General features: G+C 30.5%; 2 protein-coding genes across 2 annotated transcripts; one reads left to right on the top strand and one right to left on the bottom strand.

The window, feature by feature from the left end:
• Nucleotides 1–10,615: 10,615 nt before the first annotated feature.
• LOC106753724 lies at nt 10,616–11,442 on the bottom strand. Its single transcript, XM_014635577.2, has 2 exons — nt 11,192–11,442; nt 10,616–10,882 (listed from the first exon to the last, which is right to left on the bottom strand). The coding sequence occupies exons 1-2, from the start codon at nt 11,327–11,329 to the stop codon at nt 10,739–10,741; spliced, it is 282 nt and encodes a 93-aa protein (XP_014491063.1). The 5' UTR covers nt 11,330–11,442; the 3' UTR covers nt 10,616–10,738.
• A 10,705-nt stretch (nt 11,443–22,147) lies between these two features.
• On the top strand, nt 22,148–23,527 carry LOC106753875. The gene is made up of 3 exons (XM_014635741.2): nt 22,148–22,528; nt 22,629–22,681; nt 23,094–23,527. The coding sequence occupies exons 1-3, from the start codon at nt 22,444–22,446 to the stop codon at nt 23,235–23,237; spliced, it is 282 nt and encodes a 93-aa protein (XP_014491227.1). The 5' UTR covers nt 22,148–22,443; the 3' UTR covers nt 23,238–23,527.
• Nucleotides 23,528–24,743: the final 1,216 nt, after the last annotated feature.

The raw sequence follows: 24,743 nt of genomic DNA, 5'->3' as shown, positions 1-24,743 counted from the left end.
AGCACCCATCTCCTGGTGTTCGAAAAAACAAAATGTGGTGGCACTCTCTTCATGTGAGGCTGAATATATAGCCTCTGCAGAAACGGCGTGTCAGTGCTTATGGTTGGAGGCGCTTCTCATAGACTTAAAGCTGGAATACAAGAAACTTGTACAAATGATGGTGGACAACAAATCTGCAATCAGCTTGTCCAAAAACCCAGTGTTCCACGACAGGAGCAAGCACATCAGTACAAAGTTTCACTTCCTAAGAGACTTGGTAAACCAAGGTAGAATGGAACTGGTGCACTGCTCGATCGAAGTGCAAGTCGCAGATATTTTTACAAAGGCTCTCAGACTAAATAGGTTTGAGATGTTAAGGGATATGTTGAATGTAAAGTCCCTCTATAGTTTAGTTTAGGGGGGCGTGTTGTAGTTGTAAACTAAATTGACGTGTGTCAGTTATTTTGCTTCACATACTCTGTATATATACACCTTTCTCTACCTCTTCTAATAATAATAGATATACTTTTTCAGTCTCTTCCAGTGTTACACGTTACCTCTCTTTTCATTCTCTGCATCACGCTCTGTCTCTCACACACACTGCCATGCTATCCGCTAACAAACATGACATAGGTGGACTTTTATACTAGGCCTTATCCACAAGGACTTCTCACTTAAAATGATTTCATCCTTCCCAATTTTTTTTTCATGTAACTTTATTTCCTATAAAATATTAATTAGTTTAAAAGGCCTTAAACAATTTTTATAATTATTGACCTAATAGTTGATGCTTTTTAAAACTTTAATGGCATATTGTTATCCAAAGTTCGTAAAAATAAAAGATTGATAATTATTCTTCCAATATGAGTATATTGTATTGTTTCTCCTCCTTCTTTTCCACTCACGCCATACGATCCGAATTTCATATTATTGTAGTATGAATATGGAACAATAATATTAAATATATTTTTGCTTTGAGCAAATGATCCACGACACTTCCTCTTTCACGTGCCGCAAAACTTATTTAACTCTAAGATGAGAAACAACAATTTTACTATATATATACTTTCGATAAGTTATTAGTCTATATATATACACCATTATTAAACTATATATACTTTCGATATTGAAACTAACATCATTAAATATGATTTTGGTATTTAATTTTAAGTAAAAATTATAATTAATTTTTTTTAAAACTTTAAACTAATTTAGTCTTTTATTTTAATAATTTTTTTTAATCAAATTTTGTTAAATTTATTTAAAGTTTTAAGTGTTTTTCAACAAATATCGAAAAAAAAATGTGTTAAAAAATATAAGCAACTCAAATACTTTCATAAAATATATTTGAAATGTTAAATAAACTTAAAAAATCTTAGTTAAAAAAAATTAAAATTCACACATTTCTAAAATTGAGAGACTAAATTAAACCAAAATTTAAAAAAAAAAGACTAATTTTAATTTTTACTAAAAATTAAAATATAAAAAACATATTTAAATTTATTATTAATCAGTCTTTTAAAAAAAAATTATTGAAAAGATAGAATATTAATAAAACCTAAATTCAATTCATATAAAAAATTGTTATCACTTATATATTTATGACTTTTTTTATTATCTTATATACTATTTAATTTTTTATTTTTATTTAATCTAAAACTTAATAGATGAACGACATTTAGATATAAAAAGAAGTATTAGAGAGAGATATATAGTATGATAAGAAACAAGTGAAGGTATAGAACTCTACGAATGAAAGACGGAAATCCGAGGTTAGAACTTTTAAGGAATTAAAGCTACAAGATTATGACAGCCACTATAATTTCAACAGATTTGGTTGGTACAATCCCATTGAAAAGTAGGAAAATAATTTTACAAGGCATGCGTATAAATATGTCCTAAAGTTGCATCATGCTTGCAAATTCATCATAACTATAATTATCCTAATACACTTTATGTAAACAAGTCTCCTTCAATAACAATACATTAACCCTCATTATTAAATACGTTAAAGAGATTATTACAAAATCAAATTGCTAATAAAGTATGTGAAATCTAAATACTAATTGATAATAAATAAAAATGAAATAAAATAAATAAATTAAGACTTAATAGTAAAATGAAATTGAAAAAGTTAAATAAATAAACAATGGAAAGGGAATTACCAATAATAAAAGATAAATTTAAATGAGAAATCTATAGAGTTGGTGAAGAAGAATGCTAATATATATTAACTTTGTATTTGTCATTCTCAAGTTCAATGTTGGGAGAGTTTTGGTACAAAGTCACTTGAAGTTGTCATAGAGACAATCTATTAGACTCACGTCACTCACAACTTCCACTTCGACCAAATTTTCGTATAACCTCCTTTCCAATTTATTCATAAATATTTTTCATTTCTATTTTTTTCCCATAAATTTTCCTTTTCAATTTTACTTTGGAAATTAACTTAATATTTTCTATAGAAGATATTTTGAATTAAAAAAATCATAATCTTAACTCAATTTTTTTATTCATTTTTCTACTATCTAATCGAAATCTCACTCTCACCAATACAACATACAATATAACTCAAATTTCTTTACTATACTTGTACTTTTATATATCAATAAAGGTTTCATGATTTTGAGTTCTAGGCATAAAAGTCCCATCTTATTTGTATGATTTACATTGGAAAATGAAATATTTTCATTCTTGTGGTCGAAATGAGTCTTATTTCAGTTAAAATAGGATTCGTCATCAACATAGTTGTTGATGTTGTACCTTGATTTGATGATGTTGTAATGTTAGTGACTAATTAGTCGTATTTCATTTAGTATTTCTTGTGAATTTGTATTTTAACCCCTCACTCAATTATAATTGCACTTTTAATAGTCACATTATTATTCTATTGGGTAGACATTATAATCTCTTCTCTTCATAAAATCTTAGAGCAATTACAAAATTCGTAATAAAACCTAGCACATATAATTCAACGTACATTTAGAGCTAAACAGATTACATATTTTATATAAATTTGTTGTGAACAAAAAACTAATCCCATTGATCGTGCCAATTTATTTTCAAAGCAAATTTGACAATTAAAATAAATTAATTCAACTAAAAGTAAATAAGTTTTTATAGAGTTATTTTGTTAGCCTATAGTAATCTACCCAAATTTTCAATTTAAAGAAATTTAACTAAGTTAAAATATAAAAAAAAAAAAACTCTTTGAACAAACGTCTGACTTAAGCGTCTGAGTGTTATTATATGTATATCCTTCCTCGATTAAAGAATGCAGGCGAGCAAAACAAGAAATTCAAAACATTAAAAAACAAAGAGTCACGTTAGAAAGATACGTTTATCAGCCCTACGTAAATCCCTACGAAACAATAAGAATCATGACTTTTTCAAAAATAATTTAAGGTAAAAATTAAAAGAGAAAGTAAGAAAAGTAGTGACTTGAACTTTTTTTCATTAATTAATAATCATAAAATCTATGTTAATATGGTTGATTGACACTACGCTTTTTAACTTAAATTTAATTGGAATAGTTGTTGGCATTGAATGTATTAGTGACACAGGTTGGATTCCATTACGAAAATGATGGGTCCATAAATGAGTAATGGTGTCAACTTATTGTGGAATGAAATGATGGAAAATTTTGAGCAGTGTTGGAAATTCTATCCTTGAAATGACTTTAGTGAGAACAATCGAAACAACCCACATGGGGCACCAAATTTCACTTATGGAATTCTGATGGCTATGCCAAAATATGCTATATCTATACGTATGTTCAGACTGCCCTAAATAAATTACACAAATGTAAAAGGTTTAGTTATTTTAATTATGTTTTTTAAAGTTACCCATGCTCATCTTTTTGTATTATACATAATGTAAATAAAAAAGGAATATGAGTGTAGTTTGAGAAAATATAAAGGTGTATAGTATTAATCTAATTTACTCTAAAGTATAATAATCATAATTAGTTACAAGTATATATGTGATTTAAAATTGTGAAAAAAAATATTCAAATATACCACTTTAAACGAGTCAACCAAAAAATATATAAAACATTTTATAAGAAAAACAGAGGTTAAAATAACAAGCTTCTTAGGTCGAATATTAGCAAAATACGGAGAGAGAAAAAACAATTAAATACAAGGCAGTAATAGTATTTGACTTAATACAAACTAAATTCTTATAAAACAAGACCTATTATTAAAATAAGAAATCAAGTTGGAAGAATTTGACAAATAAGTTATGCCAATTGTCTTCTAATTCCCACGTTGACCAACACGTGAAATAGAAATGCAATGAAGTTGGATGTGCAATTAATTAATAGTTTATAAAATAAGGATCACTTTGAAGATGTTGAGTATAACGTGAACCATCGAATCCCTCAAGAATAAATAATTTAACCAACACATATAATGGGACAAAAAAATTTCTTCGTCTTTGTCGTCGTTTATAATTTTTCTTTTCAAAATAATAATATTAATTTTTTTAACATATAATAAGTGCCATTATGAAAATTGACATTTTAACTAGGCTAAAATTCTAAAATTCATCAATCATTCAGTACTATTACATGAATCATCACATAAAAGAAAAAAAAAATAGAAAAGAGAATTATGAAGAAGACACCAAACTCATATAAGGAAAGACTAAAAAATATAGAAAAAGGAATCCATATTAATATTAAGAAGCATAAAAAGATACCATTTTGTTGTATATTGGGTATTGAGCTCTTTTTTTTTTTATATGGAAAAAAAGTCTAAAAGTTGACAAGTTCATGTCTCACTTAACTTAGTGAAAAAGAGTTGATGAACAAGTGAGAAATACTAAAAGTAGAGTCATAGTCCATTTAAAATCCTAACACATTAAGAGAGAGGAAGAGGGAAATATTTATTCACGTTTCTCATTGAGTTGCCATTGTAAAATTGACACTGCAGATTTGTTCATCGTTGAATTGTGTTAAAAATTTGACAGCATGTTCAAAACATCTTGTTCTTCATTATATGACTGTTTGGATCATCAATAAGAAGTCTGAGTTAGGAGAAATTTAGTTTGCAGTACGGTTGTGTATTTAGGTTTACTTTATCTTCTTTGTTATCTATATACAAACTTGTTTCTTTTTTGTTTGACTGGGTGTTAGTAATATTTTGTGCAGTTGATTAAGAATCATTTGTACTCTTTGTTGATTATAGTGAAACTATTTCTTTGGTCTGCATAGACTGTGATTTTTACCTTTGTTTTGAGGAGTTTTCCATTTAAAAATCTTCGTGCCTTTGTTTGTGAGTTTAATGATTTATTGTTGATGTTCTTTGATAGTTTCTCCTTATACATTCTTGCAAGTTAAGGAAAATTGTATCCACTACATTCTTTGGAAATGTAGTTGTGTTGTTATTTTCCCATCAAAATGGTATCAAAGCTCTTAGTTAACGATTATATACTTGCTTAAAAGATGGTTGCTTTCAATGATCAAAATTATCACTTGTGGAAGGTGTTAGAGATATTATATTTAGTTTATATTGTGTTTATGTTAATTAGGGAAATATAGTCTCTATATGTTTATTAGGGAAACATTGTTCTTATTTTATTTTATTTTATTCTTACATATTCATTTGTATTTGGGCTTAGCCCATACTTCTTCTATTATAAATAGAGAACCCTATGTGTGTATTTAACATAAGGGAGATTTCTTCTAATCTTCTTCCTATTTCACATGGTATCAGAGCAAGTTTTCTGATCCTTTTTTACTTTGTCCTTGTTGCCACCGGTGGCCGCCGCTACCGGCGGCCCCCCTAAAAGTTTATTTTTCAACCTGTGCCTTTATACTTCAATAGGCAATCTCTAGTTTCTGTCTCGCATCTGTCCGGTGTTGCTGTTCGCCACTGCCCGTTGCCGCTCGCCACTAGTCGCCACCTGCCAGCTGTCCACTGCTGCCGGCCACCGTCACCGACCGTCTGCCGTCACCGGCACAGTCTCCGACCTTCGTCTCCGGCCACCGTCTCCAGCCACCGTCTCCGACCACTATGTCCGGTCGTCATCTCCGGCCACCGTCTCCAACCGTCGTCTCCGGCCACCGTCTCCGGCCGTCGTCTTCGACCACTGTCTCTGGCCGTCGTCTCTGGCTACCATCTCCGGGCGTCGTCTCCGCCACTTGTGCCACTGATGCACCAACACCTAGTCCTACCTCTACTGCTCCCGCTATCTTCTTCTCTATTCTGAAAGGTCTTCAAGGACAGTTAGTGGTTAACACCAAGAAATTTCAACACTAAAATTATGGGTTGAAACAATTTCACCAACCCTTTGTCAAATCTGTCAGATTTGTTTTTGGGTGCTTTGATGAATAAGAGCTCATTATGATCTTCCACTTTCACGGTCTGTCATCGGCGCACCGTCATTTCCGTCGTTCGTCGTGAAGGGGAGTATGTTTCCAGTCAGGTTTTAGGCTTTCAGACTCCACTAGTTAATGATGACAGTCCTTGCAGTTTTGTCGCTTCTAGCCACTACAGACCCCATCAGTCANTGATGGCATTCCCTGTAGTTTTGTCNCTTTTAGCCACTACAGGCCCCATCAGTCANTGATGGCATTCCCTGTAGTTTTGTCGCTTTTAGCCACTACAGGCCCCATCAGTCAGTGATGACATTCCCTGTAGTTTTGATGCAAGCCGCATCCTTACTTGATGAATATCCAGTCCCTGAAGTTTGTCATTGTTCTCCTTTGTCAAAGTCATCCCACTTGAAGTTTCATAGTGCTATTTGAAGTTTCGCAGTTGTCTACTACTGTCCATAAATTGCTGTTAGTTGTTCGTCGACATGTGATTGCGCATTTGTTTGCCGCACACTCTTGAAAACAGATCATATATTTCAAATTGAGTTTATTTATTCCAAGCTTGGTCCATACAATCTGTATGCTCCAGCTTGAGGGGGAATGTTAGAGATATTATATTTAGTTTATATTGTGTTTATGTTAATCAGGGAAATATAATCCCTATATGTTTATTAGGGAAACATTGTTCTTATTTTATTTTATTTTATTCTTACATATTCATTTGTATTTGGGCTTAGCCCATATTTCTTCTATTATAAATAGAGAGTCCTATGTGTGTATTTAACATAAGGGAGATTTCTCCTAATCTTCTTCCTATTTCACAAAAGGGAAATATGAAGGACTTATTGTTTGTGAAGAAATTGCATCTTCCAGTATTTGGTACACAAAAGCTAGATTCTATGTTTGATAAAAAATGGTACTTTGAGCACCAAGAACTGTGTGGTTTTATTTGACATTATGTTGAAGACAATGTTTATAATCACGTTACAAATGAGACATATACTAGAACTTTGTAGGAGAAGATTGAGTCTTGGTATGCTTCTAAGTTGGGAAATAATAAATTGTATTTTTTGAATTGCTGGATGAATTTAAGGTATAGGGAGAGTTCTTCTATTTTAGATTATTTAAATGACTTACAAGGTCTTTTAGATAAACTATCAGGAATGGGAATAAAATTTGACGATGAAGTCTTGAGATTATGGCTACTGAATATTCTACTAGAGTCTTAGGAAATATTTTGGGCTCAAACTCGATCTCGAATGACATTGTTTCTTTCTAGATGACAAAGAACAATGCTCTTAATGAAAATATGAGAAGGAAGGCACATGATTTTTCATCTCAGTTTGAGATGCTTGTGCACAGAAATTAGGGTAAAAAATCAGAAAAAAGAACCAAAAGGTGGTATAGAGTAGAACAAGAGAAAGTCCAAGTCAAAATACAAGAGTATTAAGTGCCATTATTGTAATAAAACAATATGCATTCAGAAATATTATTTTAAGTGGAAAAAGGACAACAAAGACAAGAAGGGCAAGCAAAATGAGAACGATCATAGTGATGATCGTGTTACTACTACTATAGGTGGTGATCATGGTGAGTTAGTTAATCTTGTATATGATCAAAGCATGTAGATTATTGATAATGGTGCTATGCTTCATGTTACATCGAGGAAGGACTTCTTCATATCTTACACTTTTGGTGATTTTGGAGCATTGAAGACGGGTAATGATAGTGTATCTAAAGTTATTGGTATTGATGGTGTTTGCTTGCAAACCAACATGAGAATGTAATTGTTTCTCAAAGGAGTCAAACATCTAATGACCATTTTAATTTAATCTTTGTGCATATGGTTGGTGATGATAGTTATGATAATCACTTTGGTTCTAGAAAATGGAAACTCACCAAAGGTAACCTAGTTGTGGTTAGAGGAGAAAAATAAGCTAAACTATATTGGACAAAAGTTTTGGTTTCTAAAGACATTGTGAATGCCTTGGATATGTAGGGATCTTTGTAGCACCGAAGGTTTAACCATATAAGTGAAAAATGGATGAATTGTTTGACAAAAAGAACATTCTTTAAGGGTTAAGAAATGTAGAATTTGAGAGAGGTTCTCATTGCATGACTGCCAAGCAAACCAAAGTATCCTTCAAGAAGCATCTAACCTCAAAGAATTTAGAGTTGTTACAATTGGTGCATTGTAATGTATGTGGCATGTTGAATATGAAGTCATTAAGTGGTGCACTTTATTATGTTACTTCTATTAATGATTGTTCCAATTTGGGTCTATGCACTTCATCGAAAGGATTAAGTACTTGAAAAGTTCAAGTAATTTCATGTCTTGGTTGAAAGGAAATTAGGCAAGAAGTTGATATGTATTCATTCTGATAACTGTGGTGAGCATTGTAGATCCTTTGATGCTTATTGCAAACAATAGAGGATGAATAGGACATTACTTGAGAAAGTTATATGTATGCTATCAAATGCTATTGTGATATTGGACAGTGAAGTGTCGATTTTAGTTTTTTGAAGAATGTAAGTTATGATCATTTGCTTGTCTATGGTTGCAAGACATTTAATCATATACTAAGGGATAAAATATCGAAGTTGGATTCGAAGTTGATAAGCTTAATTTTGTGTGCTACTCAGATTCAGATATGGTTGGAGACAATGATTCAAGGAAGTCCACTTCGAGCTGTTTGAGTAAGTTTGCAAGGGGAGTTGTGGCTTGGCAATCAAGACTATAAAGGCATGTAGAATTGTCTACATATCATTGTCATTACTGAAGCATGCAAGGACTTTCTATTCTTGAAGAAATTCTTGCAAAAGCTTGGTTTTGTGTAAGATAACTATCCATTGTTTGTTGATAGTCAAAGTGTTATCGATCTTGGTAACAATAAACTTTCCATTCTAGATCCAAACATATTGATGTGAGATATCATTGGATGCATTATATTTTGGATGTTAAGTTATTGGAGTTGGAAAAGATTCATAATATCACAATGGTGTTGATATGATGACTAAAACATTGCTAAAAGGGAAATTTAAAGTTGTTAATGAGATAACTGATTTGGCAGTTATCTCCACGTAGTTGTGAGGAAGAGATTTGTTAGGTATCGAGCTCCCTTCCTATGTGGAGAAAAGACCCAAAGGTTGAGAAACTCATGTGTACCTTAACCTAGTGGAGAGGGGACTAGAAAGTGAATGAGAGACAAAAAATGTAGATGCAAAATCCACTTAGAACACATTGAGAAAGAGAGAGAGAGAGGAAGAGGGAAAAATATGTTAACATTTTTCACTAGCTACCACTATAAAATTGACACTACATATTCGTTCACTGTTGGGTCGTGCTAAAAATTTGACAATAGGTTCGAAACCATTCAGATCATTCGGATAATTGATAGGAGGTCCGACTTGAGAGAAATTCAATTGATACTACAACTGTGTATTTATGTTTTATTTATCTTCCTTATTTTTTATTTGACTGAATGTTAGTACTATTTTGTGTAATTAATTAAGACTATTTGTACTCCTTATAGATCATAGTGAGAAGATTTCTTTAGTATGTATGACTTGAGATTTTTATCATTGCTTTAAATTTCCACGTTAAAAATATTAGTACTTTTGTTGTTGGTTTTGGTGGTTTATTGTTGTTGATTTTTTTTTATAATTGTTCATCGTAGATTCTTAGAAGTATGATAAAATTATATCTACTGTATTATCTATAAATTTAGTTGTATTGTTATTTTCCTATCACATTTAAAATCTAACTTTATTATCAATTTCTTATCTAACCCAATTATTTCTTAAAAAAAAAAAAATCGCCGTGATAACCTGAACACCATACTTTGACGTATCTTTATATATCAATAATTCAAGAAATGGACACCAGAGGAAAAACATGACAAAGTGAGACCGGATCACATTCAAGCCAAAGACATCTACAACCAATATTTTCAGTGCTTTACTATTTTTTGTTTTTGCAATAACCTTGTAATTTATTTTAAACAATACTTCAAATTAACAGTCATCTTATAGTTGGAGGAAGAGATAAGAAACAAGAGAAAAAAAAATGTATTAAACTATTGTAATGAGCATTTGATCAATTACGACAACGAAGGAGGAGATTAAAATATACTTGTTTTGCATATATATATATATATATATATATATATATATATATATATATATATATATATATATATATATATATATATATATATATATATATATATATTATGGCTGTAACCATAATCATGTTATAACTTTTGAATAATAGACCACCAGACACATTGAACAAGGAAACATAAATTTATGAACAAAGAAAGCAAAATAATTCGTATTTGATTATACAAGTAGAAAGGCCAAATATATGTAAGTTAATTAATTCTCTTATACATTTCTGGATGCAACTAAGTTCATGAAAATATATAGTAGTTTTTGGGATTAAACCCCTCCTGGAGATTTTGGATCATGATCTCTGTTTGCTCCAGTCCCTTCATAATCTTCAGTTTCCAAATAAACCCTTCTCTCTGTAACTTCTTCTTTCATATCAACCACCACTTCATCACCATTTCCAAGGACATGCTCCTGCTTCAAAACACATCAAAACAAAGAAAAACTATGTAATATTTTATAATATTTCTTTTAAATTCCCTAGTTAAGTTAATTAGCTGCATAAACTCTGATAATAATGACAATAATCAGTAACTCCAGAACAGTTATGAGAGGAAGATATTCTTAGCTGATGAGAGAGATTACAAAGTAAGAAACACTAACCCTAGTTAAAGAAGGACGACCCAAAATTCATCTTCTTCAGCACCTTTCAAATGTTAGGTTCCTGTAACCAAAAAAATTAATCAAATTCATCATGTATTTTAAAATTTACACGAAAACCTAAAAGAAAAGTGAAGAATATTGAGTTAAAAATCCAAAGAAAATCTTACTTGTTACAGGAAAAGCAGAGGCAGAAAAAAGACATGAGAAGTAGAAAAAGATAACGAGCAGCAGTAGCAGCTTCATGAGGTTTCTCTGCATCTTAGAGGATGAACAGCACACCAAGTTATTGGATGACAAGGAGAGCACTTGAATAAGATGAGAGAGAGAGCACAAAGGTTTGTGCTTAAATAGGTGGCACAGTACTAAAGAGACATCAATGCACTAATTAATGTACCACATAAGCCAAAAAAGTCAACTTGTTCATTTTATTTTCTATTCTATGCCCCCACAGACCTAACTCCATTTATTTACTGATCCTAATCTATTTGATTTAAGAGTCTTTATAGCACACCATCTTTTCAGATTTTGTTTATTGCACATGCTGTTCTAAGTGTCTGCATTTTACCAACTTCACATTAAATTTATTTACCTTCCTACACTTTAATTCTGTACTCTTGTTTTTGCGGTTTGGTTAAGCCAAATCGGTTTATTTTCTAGGCCTAGACACGACAATAGGATAGATAGCATACACTCATCAACCATCATACCTTGACATAAATATTCATTATAGCATCTTAATTATGACATAGAATGATCTATAGTACATCATGTCAAATAATCCATGATCTATGTAGATAGGTTTTGATATTACTATTAGGTTTTTTTTTTTTCCTTTTCTTTTTAAACAAAACATAGAGAAATTTAGTACCAATAAGATTAATAGAGGTGGTAATAGGTTGGGTTAGACACAAATAGTACCTATTCACAATTCAACTCGACAAAAAAATTTACTTGTTATTTAACCCGCTATCTAATCTGTTATTCGCACATATATTGGTTTAAAAAATTTTTGTGGGTACTTTAAAATCTGTGGATATCCACGAATACCTGTAAATATTTAAAAAATATATTTTTATAAATTATTAAAATAAAATTACAAAAAATATATAAAATATAATATAAATTAAATGAAATATAAATTAAAATTTAATTTTAATTAAACCTTTATAAAATATAAATTAATGTTAATTTTAATTAAATTTAACTTAATAAAATATAAATTAAATTTTTATTTTTATTTTTGACGAGTAGCGAATATCTGCGAAAACGGATAGTATATTACCCACACCCGATCCATTTATAAGCAGACACTAAAATACCGCTATCCACAATCCACGGATAGTAAATATCTACAGATATTAACTATCCGAAGTAAATTTTATCAGCAGCAGGATACGGATTTTCTTGTCATCCCTAAACGTGAGAAAACTTATATCAAAGACTAGAATATTACTTCTAATTTAAAATCTGAAAACAATAGTTTATGAATTCTGTTACTATGAGAGTAAATATATTGAATACTACAACAATTAAAAGCAATTGATATCTAATTTTCTTTAAGTTTCTCCAAGAAATGTTTTCTAAAATATAGTAAAGTTTTAAATATTTCGACATAATATTTTCCCGAAATGTGATAATTTCATCACATTTCGCTTCTTTTTATCACGAAATGCATTAGAAATTTCTACACGTTCTAAAAGGTACCGACATAAATTAGTGAAGAACACTCGTAAAACGTTTAGTCCAATTAAAATAAAAAGAAAAAGTGATATAATTGGGGTAAGCCTAACAAATACAAAGGGCGAAAGATATTTAAGAAATTGAATTTGGGCCAAGTCTAAGAGTTGGGAAATTGGGGATTTCTTTTTGCACTCCCATGATTTTTCTCTTGCACTTCCATCAAATGTGTAAAAGATGAAATGCCCTTAGTATTGCAGCTGAATCGCCTTGGTGCTAGACGCATTCTAAATTGAGTTCTATCTCAAACCATTGTACTTTTAGCAAAGCTATGGAGAGTAATTTGTTGAATGAAGAAGTTAACGCAACGTTAAAATGAATTCTAGGCCTATGGATTAATCTCATTGGGGTGACTTGAAGAACAAACTTATGTATGAATATTTACTATAAAAACATATCTTACTTTTAGTAAATTACTCTTTCTGCATTTTTATTGATACCTCAACTAATTTATATGTTTTAATTTTAGGTTTAATTAAATTCTTGTAAATCTTCATCAATTTCACATTTTTAATTAAATTTTAATTATAACTTCTCGTGTTTAAAATATTTTTTATTTTTGCTTAAATATTACATTTGATACTTTTTCTTCTTAAAGGGATGACAATGATCAATACTTTTATCTTATCATTTTCAATTCACTTATTCATTTTTTTTCTTTTAAATTGTGATTGGACTTATAGTGGAAAGAATATTGGAGAGAGATGAGGTAAGTTGATTGATGTATATTTAAATTATCCTCGTACATGCTGAGTTTAGTTCAATTGCATACATAATTATATTATTTGAATTACTTTATAATAATTTGTTTTTATTTTATATTACAGTTTTTGGTTTAGCGTTGTTTGTTGTAAATAAATGTTTTAGGCGAAAAAATGGTTTGGAAGGAAGGTAAACATTAGACAAGTGAAAATAATTCACAAGGTGGTTATGGATAGTCTAAAATGCTAGTGAAAATGTTTCATAAAAAATATTTATTGGTAGACAAAATCATAAATATTAATAAATAAATAACATTTAATTTAATATGAGTAGATATGTTAATCCAAAGACTTGATTTTTTTCCATATAAGTTAAAGAATAAAAAGTTTATAAAAATAAAAAAGTTAATATTTTTAAAATAGTAATAAAAGATTTATGGATTAAGGTCAATTTATGAATTAGTATATTTGAATTAATATTAGGTTAAAATAGATAGTTTTTTCGGGCCAAATGTGATTGGACTATATACACTTCAACTTGATATGATTCTACTAGATTCTTCAATCTAAGTCGACTTGACTCAACTCTTCAATCCTAATTGACTCTGCTCGACCCTTCGATTCAGATCGAATCAGATCAACTTTCGATCCAAATTAATTTGGGTCAACCTTCAACATGAATAAACTTGGATCAACCTTTGGTTTAGACTAACTCTTATCAACTCTCGACCAAAGCTGGTCAAGCTCAATTTTTATTTAGGACCAACTTGTTTTAACTCTAGGCTTGACTTGAGTTGTCTTGAATTTACGTCAGGGTCAACTTGCCTTGACCTTCTGACTTGGCTTGACTATCAGCCGATCAACTTGTCTCTACCTTAAACCTGAATTAAGTTGTCTCGACTCGTGGCTTGAGCTAATTGACCTCGACCTTCATAGTGGGCTTACTTGTCTCAACCTTTGTGTTAGCAAAAGGATGAAGATAAAGTTTTGATGATGTCCAAATCAAGTAAAGAGAAATCAAGATTCAAGAAGATCTTTTGAAGACTTGTATTATTATAAAAAGCTTTTGTAATAATTGAAATTTAATGTCTGGAACTTAGGTTCATTAGTGGTTTTGATTGCATGTACTTTTGAATTTCAAAATTGATGCTCAGGGTAAAAAACGCACTGTATTAATCAATTAAACCTAGTATTAATTGATTAATCATGGTAAGAGCTGAAAACTCAAACTATCTCTGGAATAATCGATTAAAATACCTTTTAATCGATTAACTAATCAATTAACAAGTAGATTAATCGATTAAAGTTGACCGTTGGAGTTTTCTAGCCATTGAACTAGTCGTTGTATTCATTTTAATCGATTAACAAGTATGTTAATCGATTAAAAGTGTTAAATGGCTGAAAACGGTGAACAAAAGAGTCTTTGCTTGAGTCTATAAATAGGCTCTCATTTTCCTTCAACAAATAACTCTTCCCTTGTGCTCTAGAACTCAGAAACTCTTGAGAATTTTGTGCTCTTGTTCGGCTAAAGAAACTCTTGTCTTGGAGCTGTTGAAGTGCTGCTACGGTGACAAAGAAATATTTGGTTCATCTTTAGTGCATCTGAGGAAGTGTTCGGAAGAGAAAGTCATTTATCGTGAAGTATTCGAAGGAATTGTTTCATCCTTTGTGAAGACTCAAAGGAGGTGCAGGTTCATCTCTTGTGGTATCAAGAGAGGTTTTTTCTAAACTTTTATAAATTGTTTCTGTATTAATGTAATTTGTAATTATTTTGTGAGTAGTGAACTGTTTATCTTGTTTTGAGATAAGCGATTGGACGTAGGATTGGTAAGATCTGAACCAAGATAAAATCATTTGTGCAAATTTCTCTCAACCTTACTCTTGTTATTTATCATTATTATTTGCTTAGTAAGTTTAAACTGAGCAAAAATTTTAATAGGCACACGTTCTTATTGAAAACCAATTCACCCCATTCTTGGTTTGTTATCCCACGCTAACCATTCTATTGCAGTCACTCTGGCAATAGGCCTATGATGAGTCGTATTGTCCTTTAGCCCAAGTTGACTCGTGGCAACCTTTGGCTTGGATATACTCGTCTCAACATTAGGCCCAAGCTAACTCATGTTGACCTTCAACCTAGGTTGACTTGTCTAGACTTGCACTTTGTGTTGACTCGACTCAACCTTCAATCTAGACCAACTCGACATCGACTAAGGCTAACTCATGTCGACCTTTAGTTAGGGCTAAGTTGATTTGACTTTGGGTTTGCACCGACAATTCTCGACTTTCGACTTAGCTTAACAAGTCTCAACCTTCGGACCAAGCTAACTTAGCTCGGCCATCAGTCCATCATTACTTAGCTTGACCTTCATCTCAGACTAATTTGATTCGACCTTCAGTCAGGGTCATCTCATCTCAATCAAAGACTTTTGATTAGACCTAATTCGTCTCAACCCTTGGCTTAGACTAACTCGGCTCGAACTTTAACTAGGACCAACTTGTATCAACCTTTTGTCTAAGATGATTTAGCTCGAATATGGGTCGAGTTGATTCATCTCGATAATGAGACTAAGCCAAATTGTCTCGACTTTCAACCCTTTAGACCAAGCTAGACCTTCATCTTGTACCAACTTGGCTCGACCCTTCTCAAGTCGACCTTTGATCTGAGATGAATTAGTTTGACCTTTGACTCATGTTAACTTGACTCGACGTTCGAAAGAGTTGACTCATATTGATCTTCAGTCTGGACCAACATATTTCAACCTTTTGTCCAAGATGATTTGTTTGTAAGACCAATTTATCTTTACCTTCGACCATGACTAACTTTGCTCAACTTTTGTCTTGGATGAACTTATCTCGACTTTCAGTCTAAAGCGACTTACCTTGATCTTTAGTCTAAACTAATTTTGATTGACCTTTGATTAAGAGTGACTCTCCACAAATACAATCCAAATCTAATAATCTCAACAATATGCTTAAATTAAGTGAGTTTAACTATTTACATTGAATTTTAATTTGATCTTGACCATTAAGTTATTCTAATTATTCTTATGTATTATGTGTTATCTATATTATACTTATCTACAAAACAATTTTACACTTTAAAATTAAAAATTGTTTGCTATTAAAGATAAAAAAGAATAAGGTGTCACAGTTAGAAAATTGGGTATGCCTGGTTAATTTAAATTTTAAATTACTATTTGATTTTAATAGCTAAGGAAATAAGAGTAAACTATTTTAACACACTGGGTAATTGAAATAAAATATATAAAATCAATTCTCTAATGTTTTTTTTTTTTATAGTAATTCAATTTGTTCTTCAGAGTGTTAGTTATTTTTTCTAATTTTGTTAATTTTACAACTAAATTGTTATCTTGAATTTTAAACATTTCTAGCTGAATATTCAACAACTGGTATTTAATAATTCAATTTCTATGAACAATATTTTTGTTATTACAAATAATAATTAATATACTTGTTAATCGTACATTTAGTATAACATTAATCAATGAATTAGATAAGTAAAGGCAGAAACAATGACTATGTAATGTAAACATTGATTGATGATTAGAGACGCGAATGAGAAACAATGTCCACATGAACATTTTGACGATAAAATCAAACAACGAAATATTTCGACAAAAAATAAAAAGAAAAAGAATTTTAAAACAGAATTTTTAATACAAAATTAATTAAAAAAATTTCCCAAAGTAATAAAGGTACTTACAATTTAGTTAAACCTCATTTTTTTTTTCTTAACTAGTTTCCACGATATAGGATAAGAAAAACAAAATAATTATATCCCTCAACCTGTCAAAGCTATTAAAGAAAGGTGAAACTAGCAGCATTGCTCATAAAATTAAACAGTTCGTACAAAGCAAAATTAAAAGGGACCCTCGTCCCTTCCTAATTAAAGAGTTGTACTAGAAAGTGATGATGAGTAAGGGGAATTCTATTTTTGTTACTTTAAAATGGGAGATGTTTTTTAGGGTAAATAATTAAACATGATATGATTATGTCTAACAACTGACAAGAAATATCATAAGATTAATACATCGTACAAAGAAACTAAACTGGCTAACATCTTTTGCTTCAAAAACAACAACTCATTTGGATTGAAACCCAGAAAAGGTGATAATTAAATTAAGAAGATTTTTGGTATGGAAAGGCAACTTGAAACCCACCCACCAACCCACTTGCTGTTGGGGAGCATTAGGCATTAGGAAAATACTTACTGGTTTTAAGCCTTTAACATGCAAAAGTCTCATATATTGCATTGCCATCAATATGACAGGTAGCGTGACATCAAAACCTTAAAAAGAAACCATTATTATGGCTGCCTTACATCATTCATATCTATTTATTTAAAGAAATTTACCATAATACAAGGACTGATTTCATGGTTTAACAAAATGATACAAGTTTCCTTCTTCTAGCTTGCTGTTTGTGTTTTTAGATTGTACAAATTTGGGTGATTAGGCTTTGGGATTAGTATGGTTATCAAGTTTTCATGCCCTTCATACATAAAAAAAAAAAATACAAGTTTGGTCGAAGGTTGAGTTTAGTAGATCGGAGTCAAAAGATTAATTGAGTTAATTTGGGTGGAAAGTTGAGCTGAGTCGACTAGACCAAATGTCAAGACCAGTTATTCTGAGTCGAAGGTTGAGAAAAGTTGAGCTTGACGGAAAGTCAAGTTAAGTCGAGATAAATCAATCCTGATTGGAGTTTAAGATGATTTGGCATTGGTCGTAAGTCGAGTCAATTAGGTCTATACCGAAGGTCAAGTTAGTATGTTCAAGCAAAAAGTAGAACCAAGTCATTTAAGACGAAAGTTCGACTCAATTGACCCGAATCGAAGGATCGAGATGAATCGACTTAGGCGAAAGGTTAAACTGAGTCAACTAGACAAAAGGTCGAAACAAGTCCTTTCTAGCCATACATAGAGACGATTCGACTTTGGTCGAATGTCGAGTCAATACTTCCTTAACTTATAATTGAGTGGAGTCAACTCAAGATAGATGTCGAGATAACTCAAGTTCGAACTAAGATTGATATGAGTCAACTTTTTAGACTCGTGAATTGTTTTCATCCTTACCAATTAGAAATTCTACAATTATGAAATTTCAATTTCCTTCTCTTTTTTTTGAATTTCAAAATTTTTTTATTTTAGTTATTTGAAATACTTTTTAAAATTCCTTAATTTCAATTTCCTTTTAGATTTATCATTTAATGAAGTTATTTTACCTCAAAAATTTTCAAATTTTCTAAATAAATGAACTAATCTATTGCCCCATCCAAACACAACATTAATATAATAAATCACACATAATATTCTCAAATTCATTTGTGACACTGAAACCAAATTTACACATAACATTTGATTTGGATGTGCAAACGTAATAAAGTTCCTATTTGGTTTCATGTTGAAGAGACCCATAATCAATTTTGATGCATATGAGATCATCAAAATCATGTTAATAGATTGTTTCAATATCAATTTAAAGATGACAGATTCATGTTTAGAGATAAGCCATCCATTTTAACTTCTCTATCAACCAAAATCGATTTGAAATTTTCCTTTTCTCATATTTAATTTTTTATCATTCAAAATCAATTTTATCAACAAGTTTCCAAACAACATTTAATATGAAAACCACGTTTATATTTTATATAATCCGAACAAAAGTCACTTGACTTTGAAATCACTTTCATTCAAAATCAATTTTACAAATTCACATAAATTAAAATCAATTCGGCCAATCTAAACACACCTTAAGTCCTAATTTTTTAATCAAAGTATGACATATGAATATTTAATAATTTTTGTTTTATACTTCCTATTAAAATAAATGATAACTTATAGGGGTAATTTTTATCCACATCACTTTATTTATTTATTTATTTTAATTACAAATACTCTTTTTCCATTATAAATATCACTCTTATCATTTACAAATTAAAACATTCATCATCCTTTAATATCAAGCCATTGTTGTGACTACTCTTCCTCTCTTTCTTTCGATTTTTTACAAACTAAACATATTAAACTCTTTTTCCTTTGAGCAATAATACTATGATACATTTTTATATTCATTTAATACAAAATACAAGGATAAAATAGATCTAAAAATATAAATTTTTGTATTTTTTCAAGAAAAAAGAGAGTAAAAAGTAAAGAAAAAATAATTCTTTCACACATTTAACTTTTTTACTTTCATTTGACATTACCTTTTCCTACTTTTTACTCTTCTTTTTTGAAAAAAATACAAAATTTTACACTTTTATATGACAATTTTAACCTTATACTCTATATAAAATGAATGTAAGAGTATGTCATGGTATCATTGCTCAAAAGTAAATAAGAGTAATATCAAATGAATGTAAAAAATTTAAGTATATCAAAAAGTTTTTTTTCTTTTTTTTTCCATCTTTTCGTTTCTTGATCAAAACTTCATTCAATTTTGGTCCCTAATTTAAAAAATGATTGAATATAATCCATATCACTCAATGAGATTAAATTTTCTCTAATGTGTTAAGTCCAATACAACACTCCAGTGTGGCACATCCCTTTTCAAATCCCTCGTCTTCTTCCTCTGACGTAATGTGCCATGTTTACAATTTAAGGTCACAGTGGATTGTCGTTTGATACATAAATTTTTTAACGTTATTGAATAAGAACCAGTATATCTAATAATTTGTGAAGATAAGAAACAAAACAAAATGAAAGTTTCCAGGAAAGATGAATTCGAATTTTACGATATAGGTGAGAGAAAAGAAATTGGGCAGTGGAAGGTGGGAGGGTAGGCCCAATAACATAACATAAAAGATATTTTGAGCGGAGAATGGTAAATACATTATTATTTAAAATTAATTAAAAGATAAACTTAAATTTTAAATATTTATTATTTTATTAATTTTGGGTTTAGTAATATTTGGTTTGATTTGATAGAGATAAAATAAGAATGGTAGTTATGATTTTGGTTTATGTAGATAAAATATTATCTTATGATAGAATAAAGAGATTTTATTTGTAGGTAAGTTGATATTTTATTGTTGGTTTTTATTATTTGTAATTGGTCCAAGGCTTAATTTGCACGTATTTAAAGGTTATCAAAGTTTAATGAAAAGAATCCACTATCAGATTGGAGAGTAATATTATTTGTGTGGGTGCACCGTTTTTCAAGAGGTGGTATCAGACCCCAAAAATAACGAGATTCTTGAAACGAGAAGGAAATGACTCACATTCATATATATTCATGGTAGATACTGATGTATGATACCTTCATGATCAACAATCCATGTCTGTGCTGTTTTCCCAAGATGATGATACCCACAAGGGTGCTTAACACCTACCTACCAACGCACTCATCCATCTTTTCAAAAAGGAACACTTCACACCTGGGATAATAGATTGCACTTCTTGCATTCTATACACCACTATTGTTTTTTTTTTTTTTTTGGTGAACCTGCACTTCTTAAAGATACTTTGTTTATTGCAATATATATATATATATATATACATAACCCCTTCGTGTCACTCTGACAATTGCCAATTATTGAACCTTATAATAACCCCATTCGCACCCTCCTAAATTTAAAACCCTTCATTTATTAATGTTATTATGTAACGACAGAATCTGATGTAGACGTGGAACATTTATGAGAACCAGCAAATTTCGATTGTCTTTTCTTTTTTTCTTCTCTCCATGCGCTATATGTGCAAAACTTGTCCATCATAAGCATGTTAAAGTTAGCTAAAGTGGGAATGAAACGAGTACAAGATGATTTGGTGTCTGGGCCAAATTGTTTATGCAGTGTGGGGAAGTCAATTATGCAGGGTTTTATTCTCTTTCAGGGATTCTACCTAATTAATCTTTCCTATGTTTCACGGCTTTGTTTTTTCTGAGTTAGCTGTTGTTCAAAATAATGAACTTGGATATATTTAATTTATTGGGATCATAACGTCTGAAAAATATAGATATTTTGTGCTCAAAATGGTATGTGCATTCTGCCAATAACAGTTGTAGGTGGTATATATGCCAGAAACACTAGGGTGTCATTCATAAACATGCGTGGTTGTGAAAAGCATTTGTGTGTATCATGCGCATAGCTGACTTTGTGCCACTGAATATGACTCTTGACAAAGTCTGATATGGAATGATCTCTTTTGGCTGATAATTGTTCAAAGCAAAATAACTTGTATTATGTAGTAGCTTTTGCCAACGCGTTAGTAAAACAGTTGTAACCATCTTAGGCTTCAGAACGTGTATTATAGATATCAGAATGATTAATGTTATGCATTAATCATCATGTTATTAAAATCTCAATGTCAGTTATTACTGATGCCTTTGATCATTACATATATATTAATGAAAGCATCCTTGCATTTATGGAATGAATTCTTAATGATGCTAATCATATATGCATAACAAAGGAAAATGAAGTTTCTGATTATTATTTTGTAAAGAATAAAAGTTGATGAAGGCTGACAAAGGAGTGTTAGGAATTTTAAATAATCATAAAACGTTAATCAATATTATAATATATGCTTCATTGCCTTTGTTAAAAATGCTTCATTTTTCAATAAAAGAGGAAAGAAATGAAGTTTTTTTTTTTTTTTTCATGGTGGTAACAGCTAAGTACCTGTTTAGTTTATCTTGATAAAAAAATTAGAAATTAAAGCTATTGTTTGGAGTGGCCAAAAGCCAGGGAATAGAGAAAAGTATTTAAGTATTCGTACACATATCTTTGTTGAAATGCAAATGGAAGGGTTATTTATATTCTTTGGTTGATATTTTATTCAAGAGTGCTAGCCATGGTCCTCCATATAAGGACCTTCTTGGTCCTTCTCCTAGGTCATCTCACAAAGCCTTGTTCTTCTCTTTCTCTCAATTACTCATCATATTCCCCTCTTTCTATATCTATACTGATATCATGGAGAACAAAGCCCTCTCTAGGCTTCTTGTTATTCTTCTGATTCTTTCATGTGTTGTATTTGCTGCTGCAGTTCCTGCAACAAGTAAGTTTCAAGGGTTTGATGCAGACCTTTATTCGTTGTCTTAATGCATTAAATTTGGAATATTAATCTGATTCATCATGTTAAATTGTGAATTATACAGGAAGCACTATGATTGAGAAAAAGAATCCTTTAGTGCAAGATCATCTGGCTAAGGTCCTCTTTCTCTCTCTTTCTTTTTATTTTTCTCTTTCTCTCCCTCTTGACAGATGTTTCTGACACATATATTCCAAAAATCCAAAAAAATCAAGATATATAAGACAAATAACCTCTAAGGGAACATGTCTCTTGTGCCCTAACAGCATGACAAAAACCGTTTTTGTCTGAATTAGTTGAAATTTATCTTGAGAAAAAATGAAAAGGAAAAGTTCATAGCAGCAGCAAGTTCCAAGTTCTCGTTTCACTGAGAAAATCCAACTAAACAGATTATAACCCAAATCATATGACTGTTTTTTCCTTCTGTCATACATATGGGGTTATTAAATCAGTAACTGATAACTCTTAATTATCAATTTTTGTTTTGTGAATGTGATATAGTGTTATAGTAGTGATACTTTTGAACCTGCAGGTGGATCCAGTTATGGGGTTAAGTTATAGCGAGGATGACATGAAGGAAGAGATTGCTGAGAGCAGAATGCTGAGGGATATAGTGGACTACCCTGGAACAAGACCAAATCCAGCTCATGATCCAAAATCTCCTGGAAAACCTTAACTTAATCCTGGAAATCAGGGTTCTTATTAGATATTTAGTTAGATAGAATATGGTTTGGGTTTGTCCTGGCTTGCAATCTTCAAAATGTGTTTGTCTGTATGAAAAGTCTCTGATGTAAGATCCATCCTAGTTAATTAAGCTGTGGTTTTAGCTCATAAGAGCTTTGGTATTCCACATATATATAAGTCAAAAGGTTTGTTGTAAGATATATGAAAAGGTCTAAGAGTTAAATCTAGAGGCTTTTGTAACCTTGATTTCTACTGAAATGTGAAGAAACTGATTATGTTTAGAGTGACAAATTACATGTGAAGCTACTGATCTATCTTACAAACGGTTACTGCACAACATGTAGATAATTAGGGCAAAAAGAAATTTAAGAAGCCAACCAAGAAACATGTTAATCATAAGAAACAGAAAACCCTTAGATTTTTTTCAGAGCGTCTGTCACATAATTAAGTTTCACAGTAATAAGGCGTATTTGAAACATGTCAGAATTTTTTTGATAAACGTTTTGAAAGTATAAGAACAGTTTACAAAATTAATGTTCTCTCTTATTAGGATTTTTTTTTTTTTCCCAACCCTCTAGAGAAATCCTATTTATTTTCCATACTAGAAAGAGAGCCTCATTCTTGCACATTTTATCATAGATTCTCTGAAGTCATTAAAGTTTACAAATTACTGTTAGTACCATACTAACAGTTACTACCACATTCTGATGCTCATGGCTTGAAGACTGAATGTCCAAGCTTTGATATTTTCATCATATACCATTATAATATGTTTAGAAATAATATGTGCTTGCTTATTTCATTTCTATAATCATACTAGAAATAAAACAAACAAACACATAATTATTGTGTAAATGAGTTAGGAAATAACTTTAGATAACAATTGGGCTATATTCAGATTTGGTGGTTAGATATAATAGGATATACAAATAAGATATAAGCAAAACAAACTTTAGTTGAAGCAAATGTTTGATGTAAACTAAGTAATAAGCATGTTATCTTGCCTTATTCACTATTTGACACACACACAGAAATATACATACACACATATATATATATATATATATATATATATATATATATATATATATATATATATATATATATATATATATTAAAATGACAATATCATTCTTTTTGCCATAATCATTTTAAATAACCATAAAAACAATAATTTTTGTATTCCTTTTATTGACAAAAAATATATTAATAATAGAATACTCTGACTCTTTTACAGAAAATATATACAAAGTTCTTCAAAAAAACAAAATCTAGCGTTACATATAATCTTGGTGCTCTCCCTGTAAAGTTATTCAAAGAGTAATTATGTGCTTTGTAATTTTAACTAGAATGAATATCCATTGATGGATTTCTTTCTTCATTCTTAACTATTCCATTAAGATAGCTAGCACAATGGATGACCCTTCACATTCTACATACCTTACTCAAGCTATTCCATATTGTCTTGATCAAACAACCCTAATGCTCATTAGTTTAT

This window comes from Vigna radiata, unplaced genomic scaffold (genome assembly GCF_000741045.1).
Source record: "Vigna radiata var. radiata cultivar VC1973A unplaced genomic scaffold, Vradiata_ver6 scaffold_7, whole genome shotgun sequence".
Lineage (NCBI taxonomy): Eukaryota > Viridiplantae > Streptophyta > Magnoliopsida > Fabales > Fabaceae > Vigna > Vigna radiata.
The sequence above is the reverse complement of the archived record's forward strand: the minus strand, read 5'-3'. Positions and strand labels throughout refer to the sequence as shown.